At 47.6% G+C, this 19002-nt stretch overlaps 1 protein-coding gene across 1 annotated transcript in view; it reads left to right on the top strand.

Annotated features, from left to right (window-relative positions):
• Positions 1-19002, top strand: part of ZCWPW1 (zinc finger CW-type and PWWP domain containing 1) — a 645937-nt gene that overhangs the window by 446670 nt on the left and 180265 nt on the right. Inside the window, exon 10 of the mRNA XM_086945720.1 lies at positions 14696-14836. Coding sequence (XP_086801846.1) covers positions 14696-14836 — 141 coding nt within the window. The remainder of the gene's footprint in view (positions 1-14695; positions 14837-19002) is intronic.

Below are 19002 nucleotides of genomic sequence, written 5' to 3'. Positions count from 1 at the left end.
AGAATAAACAGTTTAACGTTTTAAATGCAAAGGAGATAATCATGGTACAAAGGGTCGGGTGGGTAGGTGACTCACCTAAAAACATAGAAGGGGATTGTATTGTCATTAATTTTTGTAGACCGTCAATGGGAAGGACACTCTTGAGAAAACAGTAGACCCTCACCCCATTCTATCTAAAATGTGGTCCCTACCAATGGGCTATTTTTACAAGCCAACCCCCAGATGTCTGTCTAATGACGCTTTCTTCCTAGCGCCGCTCAGAATACTTTTACAACACTGTCAGATTTAGATACCCAGGACTGACTATCGCTCCCCCTTCAGACCTGCGCGGTCGACCATACATCTATATGCCCATTACATACAATCAAGATACATGAACAAGCTGCTATAACTGACCCTAAGGCCAGTGATAACCAGGATTTGAACATACTTAGTTGGAATATTGCTGGCCTGCAATCTAAAATAGATCTAGTAGATTGGCTAGAACTAGTCAGGCAGCAGGATATCCTAATGTTCCAAGAAACCTAGGCCACTAAATACATACATCTTGAGGGGTTCGAATGTTTTAACTTTCTAGCTCCTTCCCCCAAATCCGGTTGTCTGTCTGGTGGTCTTTCAATTTGGGTGAACATTGCTGCAGGGGGTACTGTTAAGGTTTTATACACCCATACCAATAAATACCAATTTCTACAATACAAAAAGTGGGTATCTATGTATTTGTTTAACTTTCATAGCTCCCCCAACACAACTGTTATTAACCTGTTTGATGTTGTTACCACCTCATGGTATTCAAATGATTTTGATAAAACAGATGGCATCTGTCTGGGTGGTGATTTTAATGCTAAGCTGCCTCATGAAGGCACTGCCACCCCTAGGCCCAGCAGCAGAGGTCAAACTTGCCACAGGGGTGTGGAGCGGATGGAGCATTTGCGAATCCAAGATCTAAATAATGTTATGGACACTGCTGCTCTTACTACTAATAATAATAATCAATCTGAACAGACATTCAGAGGCAGGGGCAGTGCTACTACAATTGATTATATTTTTTCTCACCCAGTCTAGAGGACTTTTTATTGAACGCTGAGGTTGTTCCTACACACCACGGTGATCATAACCCGATCAAAGTGGTGTTGAGACTGTCCCCCAGGCCCACGTATAAAACAGAATTAGGTGCTAGGAACTTGGTACCCACAACAGACAAACTAAGATTGGTTTGGCGCAGGGTTAACAGCGCAGATTTGTTCCTTTGGGTGGTTAGGGGAAATCAAAGACTCTTTGATTGCGCAGGAACCTAATCCCGAGGTAGTTAGTGCATTCATTAAACGTTGTTAAGCCATAAAATCTGCATTATAGACACCCGCTGTCATCACACCTTATGGGCCTAGATGGTTCAGCGATAAATAGTCAGTTACGCAAGGCCCTATCCACTAAACCGAGGTGTCACCTCTCAATTCCGTCTTTAAGAAAGACGTATAAGTTAGCTATCTCCCAGAGGAAGGGAGAACTACTAAAGGAACGATGGGATGCTCTTGCTAGTGCTGCTAGTTTAAAGAATGGAAATATATTTTGGGCCACTGTTAAAGATATGAGAGCAATGGGATGAACACTAACACCGATCAGCTGAAATATTACCAGCGAGACTTGGGAAGCTCACTTTTCTACGATATATATATAGCCCCCACATATAACAAAGATTTGTCTGAGTTCCCAGCCCCTACAGGTCTATCAATATCCCTGCCCGAAGTTGAGGAAGCTATACATCAGTGCCTGGGTAATAAAGCTCCAGGCCCTGATGGGTTACCTATTGACCTCATTAAGCAAACAAACGCCCCGTTACCAAGTACCTGGTTAACCAGTATTATCGTCCCTATTTTTAAAAAGGTTGACCATTCCCAACCTGGTTGTTACAGACCCATCTCCTTACTCAAAGGAAAAAGATTCTCCTCAATGTCAGCTCTCCTAGTCAGAGCAGCTCATGACCTTGCCATTCTGGGCAGATATGACAGGCAGATGTGGTGCGATATGGCACCATATGTCGACCTTCTTCCGGAAGACAGTAAACAGGAGGCAAAGAAGTTTCTGCAAGAAGGTGAGAGGACTTCAGCTGAAGTCATCGACTGTGCGATGGACATCGCTACCACAGACTTTCGCTCTCTTGGAGGGGCAGCAGTTTTACGGCGTCGGGGTTGGCTGAGGGCCACTGCCTTTAGACCGGAGGTCCAAAATAAGATTCTGGATCTTCCATTTGATGGGGAGGATTTGTGTGGACGTCTGGTAGATGAAACCCTTCAAAGTAATAAGAAGTACACGGATACGGCGAAGGCCTTGGGTACGTTGCAATATCGGAAGGTGCCCTTTCGAGGCGCCCGAGGAAGAGGACAACCATCTTATAGAGGTGGATACCAACAAAGGGGATACGATACGCCTCTTATTCTTCCTCATCACAGCAATATCGGAAGAAATGCGGACAGAGACAGTCTGGAAGCTACTCTAAATCCGCTCCCAGAGGACGGGGAGGTTGTCCAGGTAAAGACAGCCATAAAAGGCAATGACAACCTTCGGTGTCCGGATTCTAATGCTCCTACCCCTTCAACTGTTCCCCTGGGTGGAAGAGTAACTTACTGTTTACATCAGTGGCAGAGAATAACATCGGACAAATGGGTCCGCCACATAATAAGATCCAGACATATTCTAGAATTTCTACACTTCCCTCCTCCCACACCACCTACGTATCAAGAAGTCAAAGAAAGGATTTTATTCCCGTTTCTTCTTGATCCGGAAGAATGCTCTTCAGTGGCGTCCGATTCTGGATCTAAGGTCTCTAAATACCTATCTCTAAAAAAATGCCTATCTCATTCAGGATGGTGACCCTCCAAGATACTCTGCTACTATTAAACCCAGGAGATCAAATGACCTCCCTAGATTTACAGGATGCATATTTTCATATCCCCATTCATCCTTCCCACAGAAAGTACCTTCGATTTACATTGGCCAGACACCATTACCAGTTCAGATGCTGCCTTTCGGCCTCAAGTCTGCCCCGAGAATTTTTACAAATGTTTGGCACCAGTAGCAGCTTATCTCCGAATATTTCCATACCTAGACGATTGGTTGATAAATGCACCATAGGAGAATGCGTCTCAAACTTCAGCTTTGGCATGCATGAAGTTGTTTGCAGATCTGGGTCTGACCTTAAAAAAATCGTCTCTTCAACCATCCAGAAGGATCCCGTTTTTAGGTGCAATCCTAGACACGTCACAGAACAAGGCATTCCCATCCATAGAAAGACAGTTGGAACTTGTATCTCCGAAAGTACAAATCGCTTCTGGGGACAATGTCTTCGTGCATACCACTCATTCCCCTTTGTCGATTGAGAATGCATCCATTACAAGATGCGTTAGATCTACAGTGGTGCCAAGCAAAAGGATCCTTCAAAGGACAAAATCAACGTCATGCAACCGATGTTGCAAGCGATGACATGGTGGACTCACAGAAGCAACATCTCGGTGGGTCTTTCCTTCCTTACCGAACCAGCTCCATTAGTGGTTACCACGGATGCCTCTCTGGAAGGATGGGGAGCAGTCCTCCAGGATTTACAGGTCAGCGGCCGATGGAAGCAGCAGGAGCAACAATTTCACATAAACCTATTGGAATTGAGGACAATAGGCCTGGCATTGTAAACCTTCCTGCAAAGAGTAGAAGGAAGATCGGTGTTAGTGCGGACAGACAATACGACCGCGATGCACAATTTAAACAAACGGGGGCACAAGATCACTCTCTCTGTCGAGAGAAACTCAGAAGATATGGAAATTGGCTATAAGTCACAAAGTAACTCTAAAAGCCGTACATCTTCCAGGGGCTCAAAACATGACAGCGGACACTCTCAGCAGGCAGAAGACGACCTGTCACGAGTGGGCACTCAATCAAACTGGAAATCTTTGGCAAATGGGGAATGCCGATAGTGGATCTGTTTGCCACAGCCCAGAACAAGAAATGTCAATTCTTTGCAAGCTGGCATCCCCAACGGGGATTGCGGGGGAATGCGTTTTCGATGGCATGGTCAGGCGTCTTTGCCTACGCTTTTCCGCCAATTCCCCTTCTGCCGCAAGTGCTCACAAAGATGAAGAAGGAACCTTGCAGGATGATACTGATAGCCCCTTGGTGTCCCAGGCAGCACTGGTTCACGGGACTGCTCCTTTTATCGGAAACAGAACCAATACGTCTACAGCCAATACCAGCACTGTTGACTATGGCTCAGGGACAGGTGCGGCATCCAGACCCGACATCACTGCAATTAGCGGCCTGGCTCCTGAATACAGTGAATTTCATCACTTAAACATCCGGCAGAATGCAGAGAGATACTGGCAAAAGCAAGGGCTGAGAGCACTAATAAAACATATAAAATGAAATGGAAAAGATTCTGCTTGTGGTGTCAAGAGAACGACTTACATCCTCTGCGGGCAGAGGCACATCAGATAATCCCATATTTTCTACGGCTGGCAAGGTCAGGATTGGCCCATGCCTCTATTACAGTGCATCTAGCGGCGATCTCTAGATACAGGGAAAGCTCATCGGGTCAGTCTCTGTGGTCAGAAAGGATTGTAAAACAATTCATGAAAGGGTTGTTTTGAGTTTACCCACCTATCAGTCCTCCACCTCCACTATTGCAACTGAACATTGTTTTATCACAGTTAATGAAACCACTATTTGAGCCAATTCACAAAACTGATCTAAAATTCCTATCCTGGAAGGTGGCTCTATTAATAGCTCTGACATCAGCCAGGAGAGTGGGAGAGATATAGGCTCTTACAACGCAAGAACCCTTTCTGCAATTCAGAGGACAGGTTGGTGCTCAGAAAAAATCCAAAATTTATTCCAAAGGTACCAACAGATTTCCACTTGAATGAGCCATTGATCCTTAAAAGATTCTTTCCTCAACCATCTACAGCTGCAGAGAGGACTCTCCACACTCTGGATGTTCAGCGTTGTCTGAAATTTTATTTTCAAAGAAAAAGATCTTTCAGGAAAACTACACAATTGTTTGTGGCTTTTAGTGCCCCCAGGAACGGGTTCCCGTTATCTAAACGGGGAATCGCAAGATGGATTTCAAACGACATTCAATATTGTCATCAGGCGGCGGGGAAGCCTTTGAATGCACGTGTTCGTGCACATTCAACAAGAGCGATGTCAACCTGTACTGCTCTGTTTTCAGGCGTCTCTATCCAGGACATCTGCATAGCCGCTACCTGGAGGAGTACGCATATGTTTACCAGACAGTACTGCCTAGTCGCTCTTGCAAGAGGCGATGTAGCAGTGGGACAGGCTGTACTGAGGAACCTTTTCCAGTAACGGTGAGCCTTCTTTGTCATCCCTCCATCCTTTGTTGGTAAGATAGGCACATTTTATTGTTGTATGCTGTCTGGTATATAATTTATGAACAATATGTCTATGGATATTTATACAAAGCTACTGCTATGGGGTAAGGACATGTGTTACCTATTTGAGAGAAGTAGGTGACAAAACAAAATGTGCTATGTTTTACTGCTCGCTATTCTGATTCAGGTATGTGAATCTATGAAAGCTCCAATACTGGAGTAAGAAAACAAGTTACTTACCTGTAACTGTAGTTCTCCAGTATTGGAAGCTTTAATAGTTTCACTTACACCCACCCTCCTCCCCTGAGAGGCTCGCCTCGGATTAGGCACAAAAGGTGTTTCTTTAGTAGGGGATCTCTGTGTATAGTCATAATCTAGTGAATAGTCACGCCCATGTGCGTGGACCCCGGAGCAATCAAAAATGATCTCTTAAATTGTCAAAAAATGCAGAACTGCAAAGACACTTAAGAGAGAATTTAAAGACAGATAATGCAGCCTATATCCACAGGCTACACAGTCCAGTACTTCAACTAGAAATTCCACCAAAAATCCACACGAACAGCACAGCCTGCCCAGTTTCCTCCATAGAGAAACTTGCCTCTACCAGCAAAAGCCTCTGGAATGATAGAGAGGATGGTATGGACAGACAAGCCCCATAGGCTGCCATTATGTGGCTTAAACAGGATACTGTGCCTTTAAGAGAACTTTCCAGAACTTCTCCCAGTATCCCAGAATGCACAGCAGGTCCCTTTTACTTTCAGTTCTTTTTTCCGGCTCCTGCTAACAAGACCCTGGAGCATTGAGCTCTCCCTTTTTCAAGGGTTTATTGGAATTTTGTGCACTTTTGGTATTTAAAGTGTTTTCAGTTTGTTTGCTTGGTGTTTTTCTTCACTTCTGTGTATTTGTTCAGGCTTTTTAGGGCTCTAAAATGCCTGCTCTCTTCGACAAGTGCCCAGAATGTAGAAGGAAGAAGTCCAAGTCGGTTCCACACGACGTCTGCATACTCTGTCTCCCTGCTGCACATGCCCCTGAAGAATGTGACATCTGCCAGACCTTTTCAGCATGGACCCTGAGGGAAAGGCTGAAAATCAGGCTTCAAGGCCTAGAGGAGAGATAACTGCAGGCTGCAGGTGGGTCTGGGCAGGGTGGGAAGGCTCCCTCTGCCCCTGCTGAGGCATCGACGACAACGTCTAGAGGGATGACGACGGTGTGTTCCCCATCTCCCCGGGACTCCGGGTCGAGACGGCGTGAAGGATCAATGTCGAAGGGCCTGGGTAGGCCGCTGTCGACGGAGTCTTCGTCGAGCTATCAACGTCGGAGAAAGAGCGACAGGCGTCGGCGCTCGCCGTCAAGGCGACACCGCCGGTCGCCGTCGAGAAGGCGGTCGGCGTCGAGGGGATCCTCGACGTCGAGGACCTCGAGAAAGTGGTCGGAGTCGAGGCTCATCGTTGAGGACTGAACGTTCGACGTCGCGGAGGCGGCGTTCGGCGTCGAGGAAGAATCGCTGAACGTCACGGAGGCGGTGTTCGACACCAAAGTCACAGAGACGGCATTCGACGCCAGAGAAGCGCCGCTCGGCGTCGAAAAGAAAGAGATCAGTGTTTCGGGGACTTCCCAACTCTCCTAAGCGGCGCAGAAAGAGTTCTGGCGCCAGAAGTCACGCTGGATCTGGGGGAGAACGCCGGAGACGGCGATCACCGACTGGAAGGGCTGGTTCACAGTCCCCTCCCCCGAAGAAGTCACCGGGCTCAGTGTACTCGGCTGTTTATACACCACCTCGGCCGAAGACGCCCCCACCTCCTCCACCTATACCTAAGGAGGATCCTCCCAGCAATCCTCCTCTTCCACCGCTTCCGCCTTCAGGACCACCACCTCCGCCTCGTCGGCCCGTCCCTCGACCAGAGGTACCTCCTGTTGCTCCGCCGAGGTCGGTGTTGCTGCCTCCCCTTCCTACACCGCCTAAGGGGACGCCTAAGCCAAAACCCCAGGATAGGCCACAGAAGACGCCTCCACGGAGACCTGCGGAGCGTCCACGAACTAGGAGATCGCGATCTCGTTCCAGGAGGAGGGAGCGATCGCGGAGTCGCAACAGGTCATCCATGCGTCGAGACGACGCCACAAGAGGCGCAGGTCCCGTTCCCATACGGGGTCTTCAGAGACCAGGGACTATTCACCGACGTTGTTGGGGTCGCCGGAGACAAGGGTGTCACCGGTTGACGATCTGGTGTCCTTTCATGGTGTCCTGTTGAGGGGTGCAGCAAAATTGGGCATCTCGTTGACGGTGCCCACGCCCAAAACATCGGTGATCTTCGAGACGCTGCACCAGAAACATCTGTCTCGGCCATTACTACCACTGGTACCGGGCCTGGAGGATCCGGCCATGGACATGTTTCTCACCCTGGCGGTGACTAAGGCGGCCCCCTCGAGACTACAGAAGAAATACCGGGCTCCCGACTCGGATCCGGCTTTTCTAAGGGTGGAACCTCCGCCAGACTCGGTGATAGTGACGGCAGCTCGAAAGCAGCATGCCACCACTCCATCATCCACAGTCCCACCAGAAAAGGAATCTAGATGGCTGGATTCGGCGGGAGGAAGGTTTGTGGGACGTCGGCGACTTCCATGAAAGCGGCGAGTGCCATGGCCTTGTTAGGACGGTATGACCGAGTCCTCTGGGAATCCCTCCAGCAGTTTGTAGAACACCTGCCTCGTGACAAGAGAGAAGATTTTCAAGAGGTGTTGAATGAGGGGATGTTAGTGGCGAATCAGGTCATCAGTGCTGCAGCCGATTCTTCCCTCCTGGCGGCGCATGGTTACTGACATGGGATTAACCAGCGATGACACGCCTGGCTCCGCCTCACGTTTCTGAAGCCTGACACACAACAAAGGGTTGCCAATTTACCATTTTCTTGCAAAACCCTGTTTGGAAAACATGCAGATGACGAAATGGCCCTCATAAAGGCGAAGGCCGAAACACTCACGGCTGTGGGTCTGGAAAAGCCCAAGGATACCAAGAAATCTTACCGCCCGTTCCAGAGACGGTTCGGTGGACAGGGCAGAGGGCGTGGCCAGGCTTCGGGACAGCAGCAGCAACAACAGCAGCAGTTCCGAAGACCGTTCCAGAAGCGCCAGAAAGGCAGAGGCGGCCAACAGTCGGCAACAGCTACCAAAGGCCCTGCCGGGTCTAGGCCCTGAGCGCTTGCTTCCCCTGCACCGTTAACCACTCCGGTGGGGGGAAGCGTTCAATTTTTTCTGGCAGAGTGAGGAAAAATTACTCAGGACAAATGGGTGCTGAATATTGTTTGCAATGGATACAGTCTTCGGTTTACCAGCCCGCCTCCATCAATTCCTTCGGTCAGCGCACAGTGTCAGCTGTGCGAGCGCCAGGCGGAGGCCGATATCCTGTTAAGGAAAAGGGCAATAGAAGATGTACCTCTGTCTCAAAGGGGAAGAGGTCTGTACTCCCGGTTCTTCCTGGTTCGCAAGAAGGACAAGAACGAGTTCAGGCCCATTCTGGACTTGCGACAGGCAAACAAGTGGATTCGCAGAGAGAAGTTTCACATGCTGTCGTTGCATCAGATATATCCTCAGTTGCAGCAGGGAGACTGGCTATGTTCTATAGACCTACAAGATGCGTACTTCCATGTGCCCATTGCACACAAACACAGGAAGTTCCTGCGATTCCAAGTCGGCGCCAATCATTATCAGTACACAGTGCTGCCATTCGGACATGAAGTCTGCGCCAAGAACATTCTCGAAGTGCATGGCAGTGGTAGCAGCACACCTAAGGAAGAAAAAGGAGTTTGTCTACCCGTACCTGGACGATTGGTTGATCAAGGCCTCCTCCTTCTCGGAAGCTCAAGCACACTTCCAGAAGACTGCGTTCTCTTGAACAAGCTGGGGTTGCACATCAACATGTCCAAGTCTGTCCCGACCCCGGTCCAGTGCATTCAATACTTGGAAGCCTCCATCAATACGCTGTCAGCAAGCGTGTCTCCTTCGGAGGCGCGACGATTATCACTCCTTCAGAAGGCTCAGGCTCCTATGACCGCTCCATCTACAACAGTGAGGACGCTGTCTTCTCTACTGGGATCGATGGCCTCTTGTATCTTCCTAACGCCACACGCACGACTGCACATGAGACCGTTGCAGGAGTGCTTGGAGGATAAGTGGGATCAGAGGAAAGGGTCTTGGGACGACAAGATACGATTTTCTCTGCATGCTCTTCAGTCTCTGAAGTGGTGGTGTTCAGCGGAGAATCTCCTCAGAGGGGTTCCCTTCCACAAGGACATTCCCACTCAGACTATCGTGACGGATGCTTCTCTCCACGGCTTGGGGGAGCACTCTGGAGAGTTACAGATTCAAGGAACGTGGTCCCCGATGGAGTCCACGTATCACATCAATTTCCTGGAACTCAGAGCTGTTCACTTGGAACTGAAGGCCTTTCATCCGTCCTTCCAGACCAACTCTCTGCTTGTACAGACGGACAATACGACCACGATGTATTACCTCAACAAGTAGGGGGGCTCGAGATCACGCACTCTGTCACAGGAGGCGCAGGCGATCTGGCGATAGCTTCTGGCCAGAGGACTGACGATAACGGCTAACCATCTACCAGGTGTGCAGAATGTTCAGGCGGACACACTGAGCAGACTGATTCAGGAAAACCACGAATGGGTCATAAACGACAAAGTACTAGGAGAAGTCTTCGCAAGGTGGGGAACTCCAGACGTAGATCTGGTCGCCACCGCCGAAAACAGCAAATGCCGAGACTTCCCCTCCAGGTACTACCAGCAGGGGAATGCGCTATGGATCAACTGGTCGAACAGCTTTCTGTACGCTTTTCCACCCATTCCCCTGATTCCGGCGGTGCTCATCAAGCTGTCCCAGTCCAGGGCGCGGATGATCCTGATTGCCCCAGAATGGCCCAAGCAGTGGTGGTTCACGGACATGCTTCACCGGTCTCTCCTTCCTCACATACGGCTGCCGTGCAGGCCGGACCTTCTCACGAAGTTCGGGGGGCAGATGTTTCACCCCAACCTCTCGTCTTTGAGTTTGGCGGCATTGCTCCTGAGATAGTGCAATATGGCCATTTGAATCTACCTGAAGATTGCATGGACATACTGAAGGAGGCTAAGCGACCCTCTACTCGGACTTCCTATGCTTACAAGTGGAAGAGGTTTTGCATCTGGTGCAAGTCCAAGAATTATGACCCGACGACGTGTAAGGAAGATGTCATCCTTCCGTATCTTTTACATCTGGCGCAGTCTGGCCTTAATGTCCATTTCATTAAGGTTCATCTTGCTGCGCTGACTGCCTACAGGAAATTCCCTTCACAGACTTCCTTCTTTCAGATCCCTGTGATCAAAGATTTTTTGGAAGGCTTGAAGAAAGTGTTCCCTCCTGTCCGGCTTCTTTCGCCTTCATGGGAATTGAAGGTAGTGCTGTCCAGATTGATGAAGGAGCTTTTTGAACCTATTCATAAGGCTTCGTTGCAGCACCTGTCCTGGAAGGCGGCGTTCCTCATGGCCATTACATCGGCCCGCAGGGTGAGTGAAATTCAGGCGTTGTGTTGCCAGGAACCTTATACTGTATTTCATGCTGCTAAGGTTGTTATGCGTACACACCCTAAATTTCTTCCAAAGGTTATATCTGATTTTCATATTAACCAGACCATAACTTTACCTACGATTTTTTCAGAATCCTTCCTCTCCAGCGGAAAGGTCGCTGCATTCCCTGGATGTTAGGAGTGTGTTGACATTTTATCTGGATAAGACCAAGGATATTCGTAGGTCAGACCAATTGTTTATCAATTATGGATCAGTCAGGACGGGTCTTGCTACCTCTAAACAGTCCATCTCTAGGTGGATTGTGTCCTGCATACAACTGTGTTACCAAAAGGCTAATAAGACCTTAGGGGGTAAACCTAAGGCTCATTCCACCAGGGGCAAAGCTGCCACGACGGCTTTGCTCCGTAATGTTCCAATTGCAGAAATATACAAGGCGGCCACTTGGAAGTCGGTCCATACCTTTGCTAAGCATTACTTCCTGGACACTGATGCCAGGGCAGACGCTCAGGTTGGGCAGGCTTCGCTGCGAAATCTGTTCGCACAATAGTGGTGTTATTTCTCGTTTCTCCACCGCCGCTTTGATGTGGGGATGGGCTTGCCATTCTATCCACTAGATTATGACTATACACAGAGATCCCCTACTACAGAAGGAGTAGTTTCTGTCCTGTAGCTCCAGTTCTGTAGTAGGGGGTATCTCTGTTATAGTCATAAGCGCCCGCCTTCCTCCCCGGTGGAGAGAGATATTCATGTAAGGGATGCTACAGGTCTGGCGTGTTACGCCTTCAAAAAGAACTGAAAGTAAAAGGGACCTGCAGTGCATTCTGGGATACCGTGAAGTTCTGGAAAGATCTCTTAAAGGCACAGTATCCTTTTCTGAGCAACATAATGGCAGCCTATGGGGCTTGTCTGTCCATGTCGTCCTCTCTATCATTCCAGAGGGTTTTTGATGCTAAAGCAAGGGGAATCTGGACAGACTTTGCTGTTTGTGGATTTTTGGTGGAATTTATAGTTGAAGTACTGGACAGTGTAGCCTGGTGATGTAGGCTGCATTTTCTGTCTTTAATTCTCTCTGAAGTGTCTGTGCAGTTCTGCATTTTTCGACATCAACATAGTATATATATATATTTGTAATTTTGACCACATTCCTCTTCCCCATGACGCCGTTCACGCTGTTCTCTTCACCCCTGTGTCCCTGCATCACTCACTATCACACCCAGTGCTCACTTTGTGTGTTATGGTCATTTTATATTCTGCTATAACTACTTACAAATAGTAACCTTTTCACTCTACCATCTTCGTTGTTTTCTCCTTTCCTTTGTTCCCCGCCCCCATTATAATTTATAGCACTGGTTTTTACTGTCCTGTTTTAATGATTTCCAGTTGAAACATTGTTATTTGTTGCATACTTTCCCCGGTCTCACCTGGGTTAACTGGTCTTACTCCTGTAATTATTTCTTTGAGCAAACTGAAAGCCTTATTGTTTCAGAAGGATGTGGCTTTAACATCCACACGGGAGACGTTTGATCTTCAAATTGCAAGGTATACTTCTGAGATACAGTTGCTACTCCGCACTGATTTCCTACAGCATTTTTGGGAGGTGTGCAGCGCATATTCAACATGTCTAGCACTGTGGTGTTATTGCACTTTTTAAAAACAACTGGCTCTGGGTTGGTTAGCACCTTCCCAACGGTCTTTGAAGTTATTTCATCAGTAATACACTCCATGCTTGGAAGCATTTTTGGAGGCTTACCGCTTGTCCTCTTCCTGGTTGTCGGCACTGTGCTTTTATTTTTCTACTCTTCATTGGATGTCTCAAGGCCAAAGGGGAATAGAACTACTGCATGTGCTCCTGAGTTGTGAACGCATGGTACAGCCCTTCGGCGCAACCTTGCTTCAGTAACTCAGTGACTATTGGTTCTTGTCCTTGCGGCCTGTCTACCTACACTGCGTGCAGCCCATATTCCGCTGTCGACTGTGCACTTTCGAGTGTGCCGTGGACATTTGTCTAGGAACGCAACTGGTTCAATCTTCAGACATAAGCCAGCTGGAGGGTCCCCTAAAGGCCTGTGTTCCTTCACGCTTTTCTTGCTTGTAAACACCTTCTGTGAGCCCTCCTTGGATGCTTCATCTCCTGGTGATCTGGATCATGGCTCGTCTTCTGCAGATTATGCACTGGTCGTTCCTCTTTTGGCAGTTGCTGAGGGAGACGGATTTAAACATGTTTGCACTCTGGATCTGATGCATTAGGTGCCTCTGGGAACATCGCCTACGGTTGCTGGGAACAACAATGTTTCATCTACTACTCGGAACACATAAAAATTCTGGCAGTTTCGAGTCATGGGACTTTTTAATGTAGCCTTGTTTTAATATGCAAAATTGCTGTTTAAACTTTGACTTTTTCAAAAAGTTGTTTAAATTTAATCTTTTTCAACAGAACATAGCTACCAAATGGGGGGCAGCGATCACTCCAACTTCCGGAACTTGGCCAAGAGACCTAGATAAATGCATGATTACGGAAAAAGAGGCTCTGTAGTCAACAGGTTGCCCCCTGAAGTGGGATAAGAAATGGGGAAAATCGAATGTTTATAGTGAACTGCAGGAATTCTGTCCAAGAAACATTTATTCTTTGTGGTGTTGTGATGCTCTCAAACACCAAAAAACAAATGTACCGAGCAGTTAAGGCTCCATCTGGGGAGGCAGACATCCTCTTTAATGTTCAATTTACTCAATTCAGGATGATTTGCATCCCAGTAACTGGAGGTAGGACCCTAGGGGTATTTCCAAAAAAAGAGCAGAATGGCCTAACACACCCCTGGGTGTTGTGCTTCATCATTGGCCATCCCCGCTCGCCAGAGAATGCTCTAGTGGTTGCGGCTCTCATTGTGGATAGAGGGGCTATTTATGGATGATCCGAGGAATGGGGGATCCAGGCAACTAAAAACCCCATGCTCCTACCAGTGCTCAAAATGTTTCTTTTATTAGATGGGTGGTGTAGTGGTGATTAAAAAAGGATGTCGGGCACTAGAGGCTCCATTACCCAGCTCATGTCCTATCCAGGTCGACACGTTTCAGCCATGAAGCTGCCAAAGCAACTTCAGCATGTGCTGAGTTACTGCATGAAGGAAGACAGGGTCTGAAAGCTGTCATAATCAAAGGGAGCTGGATACAGTCATGCTTCCTCTCCAGACACCAGGGGCCATCATCAACATGTTGTGTCACATCAGGATAGTCAGGTGAAAAACCCAATACTGAAAGCAATTTACCATATACACCTGCAAAAAGAATTTAATTAAATGTCCAGAAAATGTGGTGTGATGATAATGAAGAACAGTGGCTGGAAAATAGTTTAAATGTCTGTTTATGGGAACATTGCCTACGGTTGCTGGGAACAACAATGTTTCATCTATTACTCGGAACACATAAAAATTCTGGCAGTTTCGAGTCATGGGAATTTTTAATGCAGCCTTGTTTTTGATATGCAAAATTGCTGTTTTAACTTTGACTTTTTCAAGAAGTTGTTTAAATTTGATCTTTTTCATCGGAACATAGTTACCAAATGGGGGGCAGCAACCACTCGAACTTCCGGAACAAAGCACCAATATCCAGTGTGGTTTTAAAGTACAATACTGAAGCATGCTGATGAAATTTAAGAACGCACTTGAACATTTGAAAGACATTTAATGCTAGAGACGTTTTGTTGTTGAGTTTTATATAAAAGTTTAAATTTACATTTTATTTTTTTTGGGGGAGCAGTTTGTGGAAATGACAAGCATCTAACATCTATGCCTACGAAATGTGAACTCAAATCCCATGTGTCCAATGACTCTGTAGCTCCAGCAGCCAAAGAAGCCGAAAATACTAAAGACAAAGAAGACATAGCCGAGAGCAAGCCAGGTAAGACAAATCATGTTTCAAAAGGTTAAGAGAGCCCAATGTGGAGTCAAACTACAGCTAAGGATGTCCTGTGTAGCTTTAATGAATTAAACGCATCAAGAATAGCATACGTTTTTCTTAAATGTGTTTACTATTTCTCGCAGCAATAATAGCATACTTTCAGAATATTGACATCACAGCTTGGTAGAACACCTTATTTATTTATTTATTTATTTAGTATATTTATAGAGCGCATTCCTGTCACCCAGAGGGCATCCTGGCGCTTGAAGTACAGTAAATAATGCCCATTCCAGAAGGAAGAAATGCGATTCACAAGTAAAATCTGCTCTTCTTGTGGTAGGATTACTGAAGGTCACTACAGCTTTCCAGCAAAAAATACATTACTTCAGGTTACAGGTGGTTTCCCTTGACAGAATGTGCTACCAGTGTCCTGCCTCCTCGCACCGTGCTCCCCCGTGCTTACAGTGAACTGCAGGCATTCAGTCCAAGGAACATTTACTCTTTGTGGTGTTGTGACGCTCTCAAACACTAAAAAACAAATGTACCAAGCAGTTATCTAGTATTGGGGTAACAAGCAAATCGCCAGATAACTCACCAGGAGCAGAATCGCCATCCCTGACAGCGGAGCCCTCCCAGGAGAACCACCATTGCCGCCGACCTTGCCGCAGCTCCACTGTCGAGTACCTCCCCCCCCGCCGCAGCCTCGCAACAACTGTGCTGCCGCCGAGTGGGGGTGAGGGAAAGACTACATTTCCCAGCAGCCTCCGCGACCGGAAGTCGCGTTGAGGCGGAGCGCGCCAGGAGGCGCTTAAAAGCAGCCTTCAACCACCAAAGCACTGGGTAACAAGCAAATCGCCAGATAACTCACCAGGAGCAGAATCGCCATCCCTGACAGCGGAGCCCTCCCAGGAGCACCACCATTGCCGCCGACCTTGCCGCAGCTCCACTGTCGAGTACCTCCCCCCCCCGCCGCAGCCTCGCAACAACTGTGCTGCCGCCGAGTGGGGGTGAGGGAAAGACTACATTTCCCAGCAGCCTCCGCGACCGGAAGTCGCGTTGAGGCGGAGCGCGCCAGGAGGCGCTTAAAAACAGCCTTCAACACCCGCGTCGCGGGAGCGCGCGGGGCAGCGCCGGGCAAAGGGCGGGCCCTCTGTGGCCCTCCGGGGACCGAGGAGTCCGGGACGGGTCATTCCCCTTTCGTCTACGTTAAGGTACCCTAACACCCCTTGCTCTCTAATCGCTGCGTACTAAAGGGGAGCCTCTTATTACTGTTATACTTTGGAAAACAACGTGAAGATGTCCAAAACTAGAAAGACCCCCGTGGCCACTAGATCTGTAACAAGAACAATAAGTGCTCCTAAAACCCCTCTTCCTACAATAACCGCTATTGACTTAATGTTACAGAAAACAATCAGTGTGGTGGCTGACGCTATCCAGGACACTGAAAGACGACTATCTCTAACGCCAGACTTGTGTTTCCCGGATCTTTCTCTTCATACCACCGAAAACGTTAATTCTAAAGATAATACAATGAATTCACAAGAATCAATCTTAATGTTGTCCTTCACAGGGCTTCCAAGTCCCCAAACAAGAGACAACACCTCAACTGCCCTGACTATTCCCTCCCTAGGCAGCAGCAGGGACAATAGCCTTATAGTGCCTAGCAATAACGGAACTAATTCATGCTTGCCGTCCATTGACCACTCAGATCCTGGGTCTTTAACCTCGGCAGGTTTAACATCTACTGCACCTACAGGAATAGAACCTCCCCCGGCTAAGAGATCAGGGCCAAAACATACAAATAGGTCCTGCAGACTGCGAAACAAAAAAAAAACAACTATAGTTAAAAAAATACCTTGTTTAAAGGCCAAAAAACATCATTTAGCCAAAGATATCTGGTCCACTTTTAGACTGGCTAACCCAACACCCATAGCAGTAAATCTTTGTTCCCCTTCAACCAGTCAGGAGCTAGGGTCGTCCCTGAGCAAGCAGCAGACAGGCCCCACAGATATGACCACTGCCCACTCAGATCAGTCAGACAATATACTGACAAATAACAAGCTACTCCTGGGTCAACTAGAAGCCCTACTCAAGACCCTCCTGAAGCCCATTAGTGAGAGAGTCATTAACATCGAGAAGGCTCTAGGGAAATTTGAAAGGGCCCAAAACGATGCAACTTCCACTTTACTCAAAACATTGAACGCACCAAAAAACACTTCCACCTTTGTACCAGCTCGCAGCTCACTTGCCTCTAGTCATAATAAAGCAGTAAGGACAAAGCAAACTACTCACAACACTGCAAATAATCACACCCTGACAGCTTGCCTGGATAAAACTCCCCACTCTAAGCCGAGAAAAAATCTAGACACGGTGTCTAACCCTCCTCCCATAGTGGCCATTACCCTGACAAATGCCCAAAATCCAACAGATAATGATACTGAGGAAAGTGAATGGGCCGCCGAAAGTTCCCCAGCCAAACTAGTACAAACCCACCTAGAACAAACGAGTCAAACTAAAACTACACATTTGAGTATCCCTATATTGCAAACAGGGGATAAACTGCCAAAACCAGTGGCAGTTAAAAGACCTCCCCACATAAACCTTCCCCCTGAATCCAGTCCTTATACCAGCGTTATGATTGGGGTTCCTAAATTACCGGAGGAGAAAACAGAATCTCACGCGGAATTAAAAAATAAGGTCAGCCACTGGCTGACAAATCATAGACCGATTCCACAACACATTATTGGCCATATCTCACATGTGAAAAGAGTAGACTGGGTGGGCACCAGATTCAAATCAACTGAAGGTGACTGCATCGTGGTAACCTTCGGTGATAGTCGCGCAGCTAGTTTTGTGAACAGCTGGAAAAGTGGCGTGACCAACAGCCTGATCCGCACAATGGATCTAAGCTATTTTTACCCCTCCAATAATCCCGGTCACAATGTAAAACAACCACATTTAACCCATGGACAGGGGGGGCCGCCTGAGCAAACGGCGTATCACCTAGCTAGGGAAACCCCATGGCTGTATGAACCGCCTACCCCGCTGGACTACATTAACCAGAGGAATGAACCCCTATGGCCTAACAGGCAAAATAGACATCGTACAAACCATCAGGAGAGAAGGGAGTTTCTACCCCGCTCACAGTTTCAGCATTATCCACATCCACAACAGTTAAACATGCACTATGGGGTCCCTGTCTCAAACAGATATGACACGCTTTACGCCCCAGAATATCTGGACGAGATCGATTGACATACTGTACCCCTAATCCCCCTTCCCACATACTCAGAGTTTTTATGTATGGAAACAGCTCCCAATAACCCAGTGAGCACTATACTAGAGCGTACAAATAATTTTACTCAAGGGTCAGTTGTAATCCACGAGGCAGCGTCCTTAGCAAACCAGACAGAGAGCACACCGCCCCTACATGAGCTTAGTCCCTCACATCCGCCTACTCAAGTCCACTGCGGTATTGCCGGTGTTGCAAACTCTCTATCCAGCACTGATACACAAGCAGACACAATAACTGATCAAGGGAAACAAGTGACACCCCCACCTATAACCAACGCCCAGGAAGTAAGCCCAAATGTTACATCACCATGCCCTATAAAACTTTTGTCCTGGAACGTTGCAGGCCTGGCCTCCAAGGTAAAGGATCCAACATGGGTATCACACATAAAAGACTATACCATCTTGTGTTTTCAAGAAACATGGTTGGAAGACGTAAATGTACACATCGAAGGCTTCCAAAGCTTCTTCCTACCGGCAACTCCATCGAACAGTGGAAGATCAAAGGGGGGCTTGGCAGTTTACGTTAGCCTTGCACTCATCTGTCAGGTCTCAAACAGGGAATCTAACAACAGACACATCCAAACTCTGGTACTCAGGAGGGGCAAAAGGGCATTGACCCTCATTAACTTCTATAATGCTGTATCATCAAATAGGGAGTGTAACATTCTCCATCTACATAACTTCCTTAAAGTTAAAGCATCAAGTCTGCCCCGCAGCATCATCATTGCTGGAGACCTTAACACGCATCCATGTGGTAACCCTGCAGAAACACCAATTGGACTTTTAGGATGCAATAATAGATCTGGTTTCCACTTTGATCATTCGCCACGAGGTACCCATGTTAACAACCTAACTGATGACAGGAACCTGAC

The sequence above is a fragment of the Lissotriton vulgaris genome, chromosome 12 (genome assembly GCF_964263255.1).
Source record: "Lissotriton vulgaris chromosome 12, aLisVul1.2, whole genome shotgun sequence".
Lineage (NCBI taxonomy): Eukaryota > Metazoa > Chordata > Amphibia > Caudata > Salamandridae > Lissotriton > Lissotriton vulgaris.
This window is presented reverse-complemented; position numbering and strand designations above follow the sequence as displayed.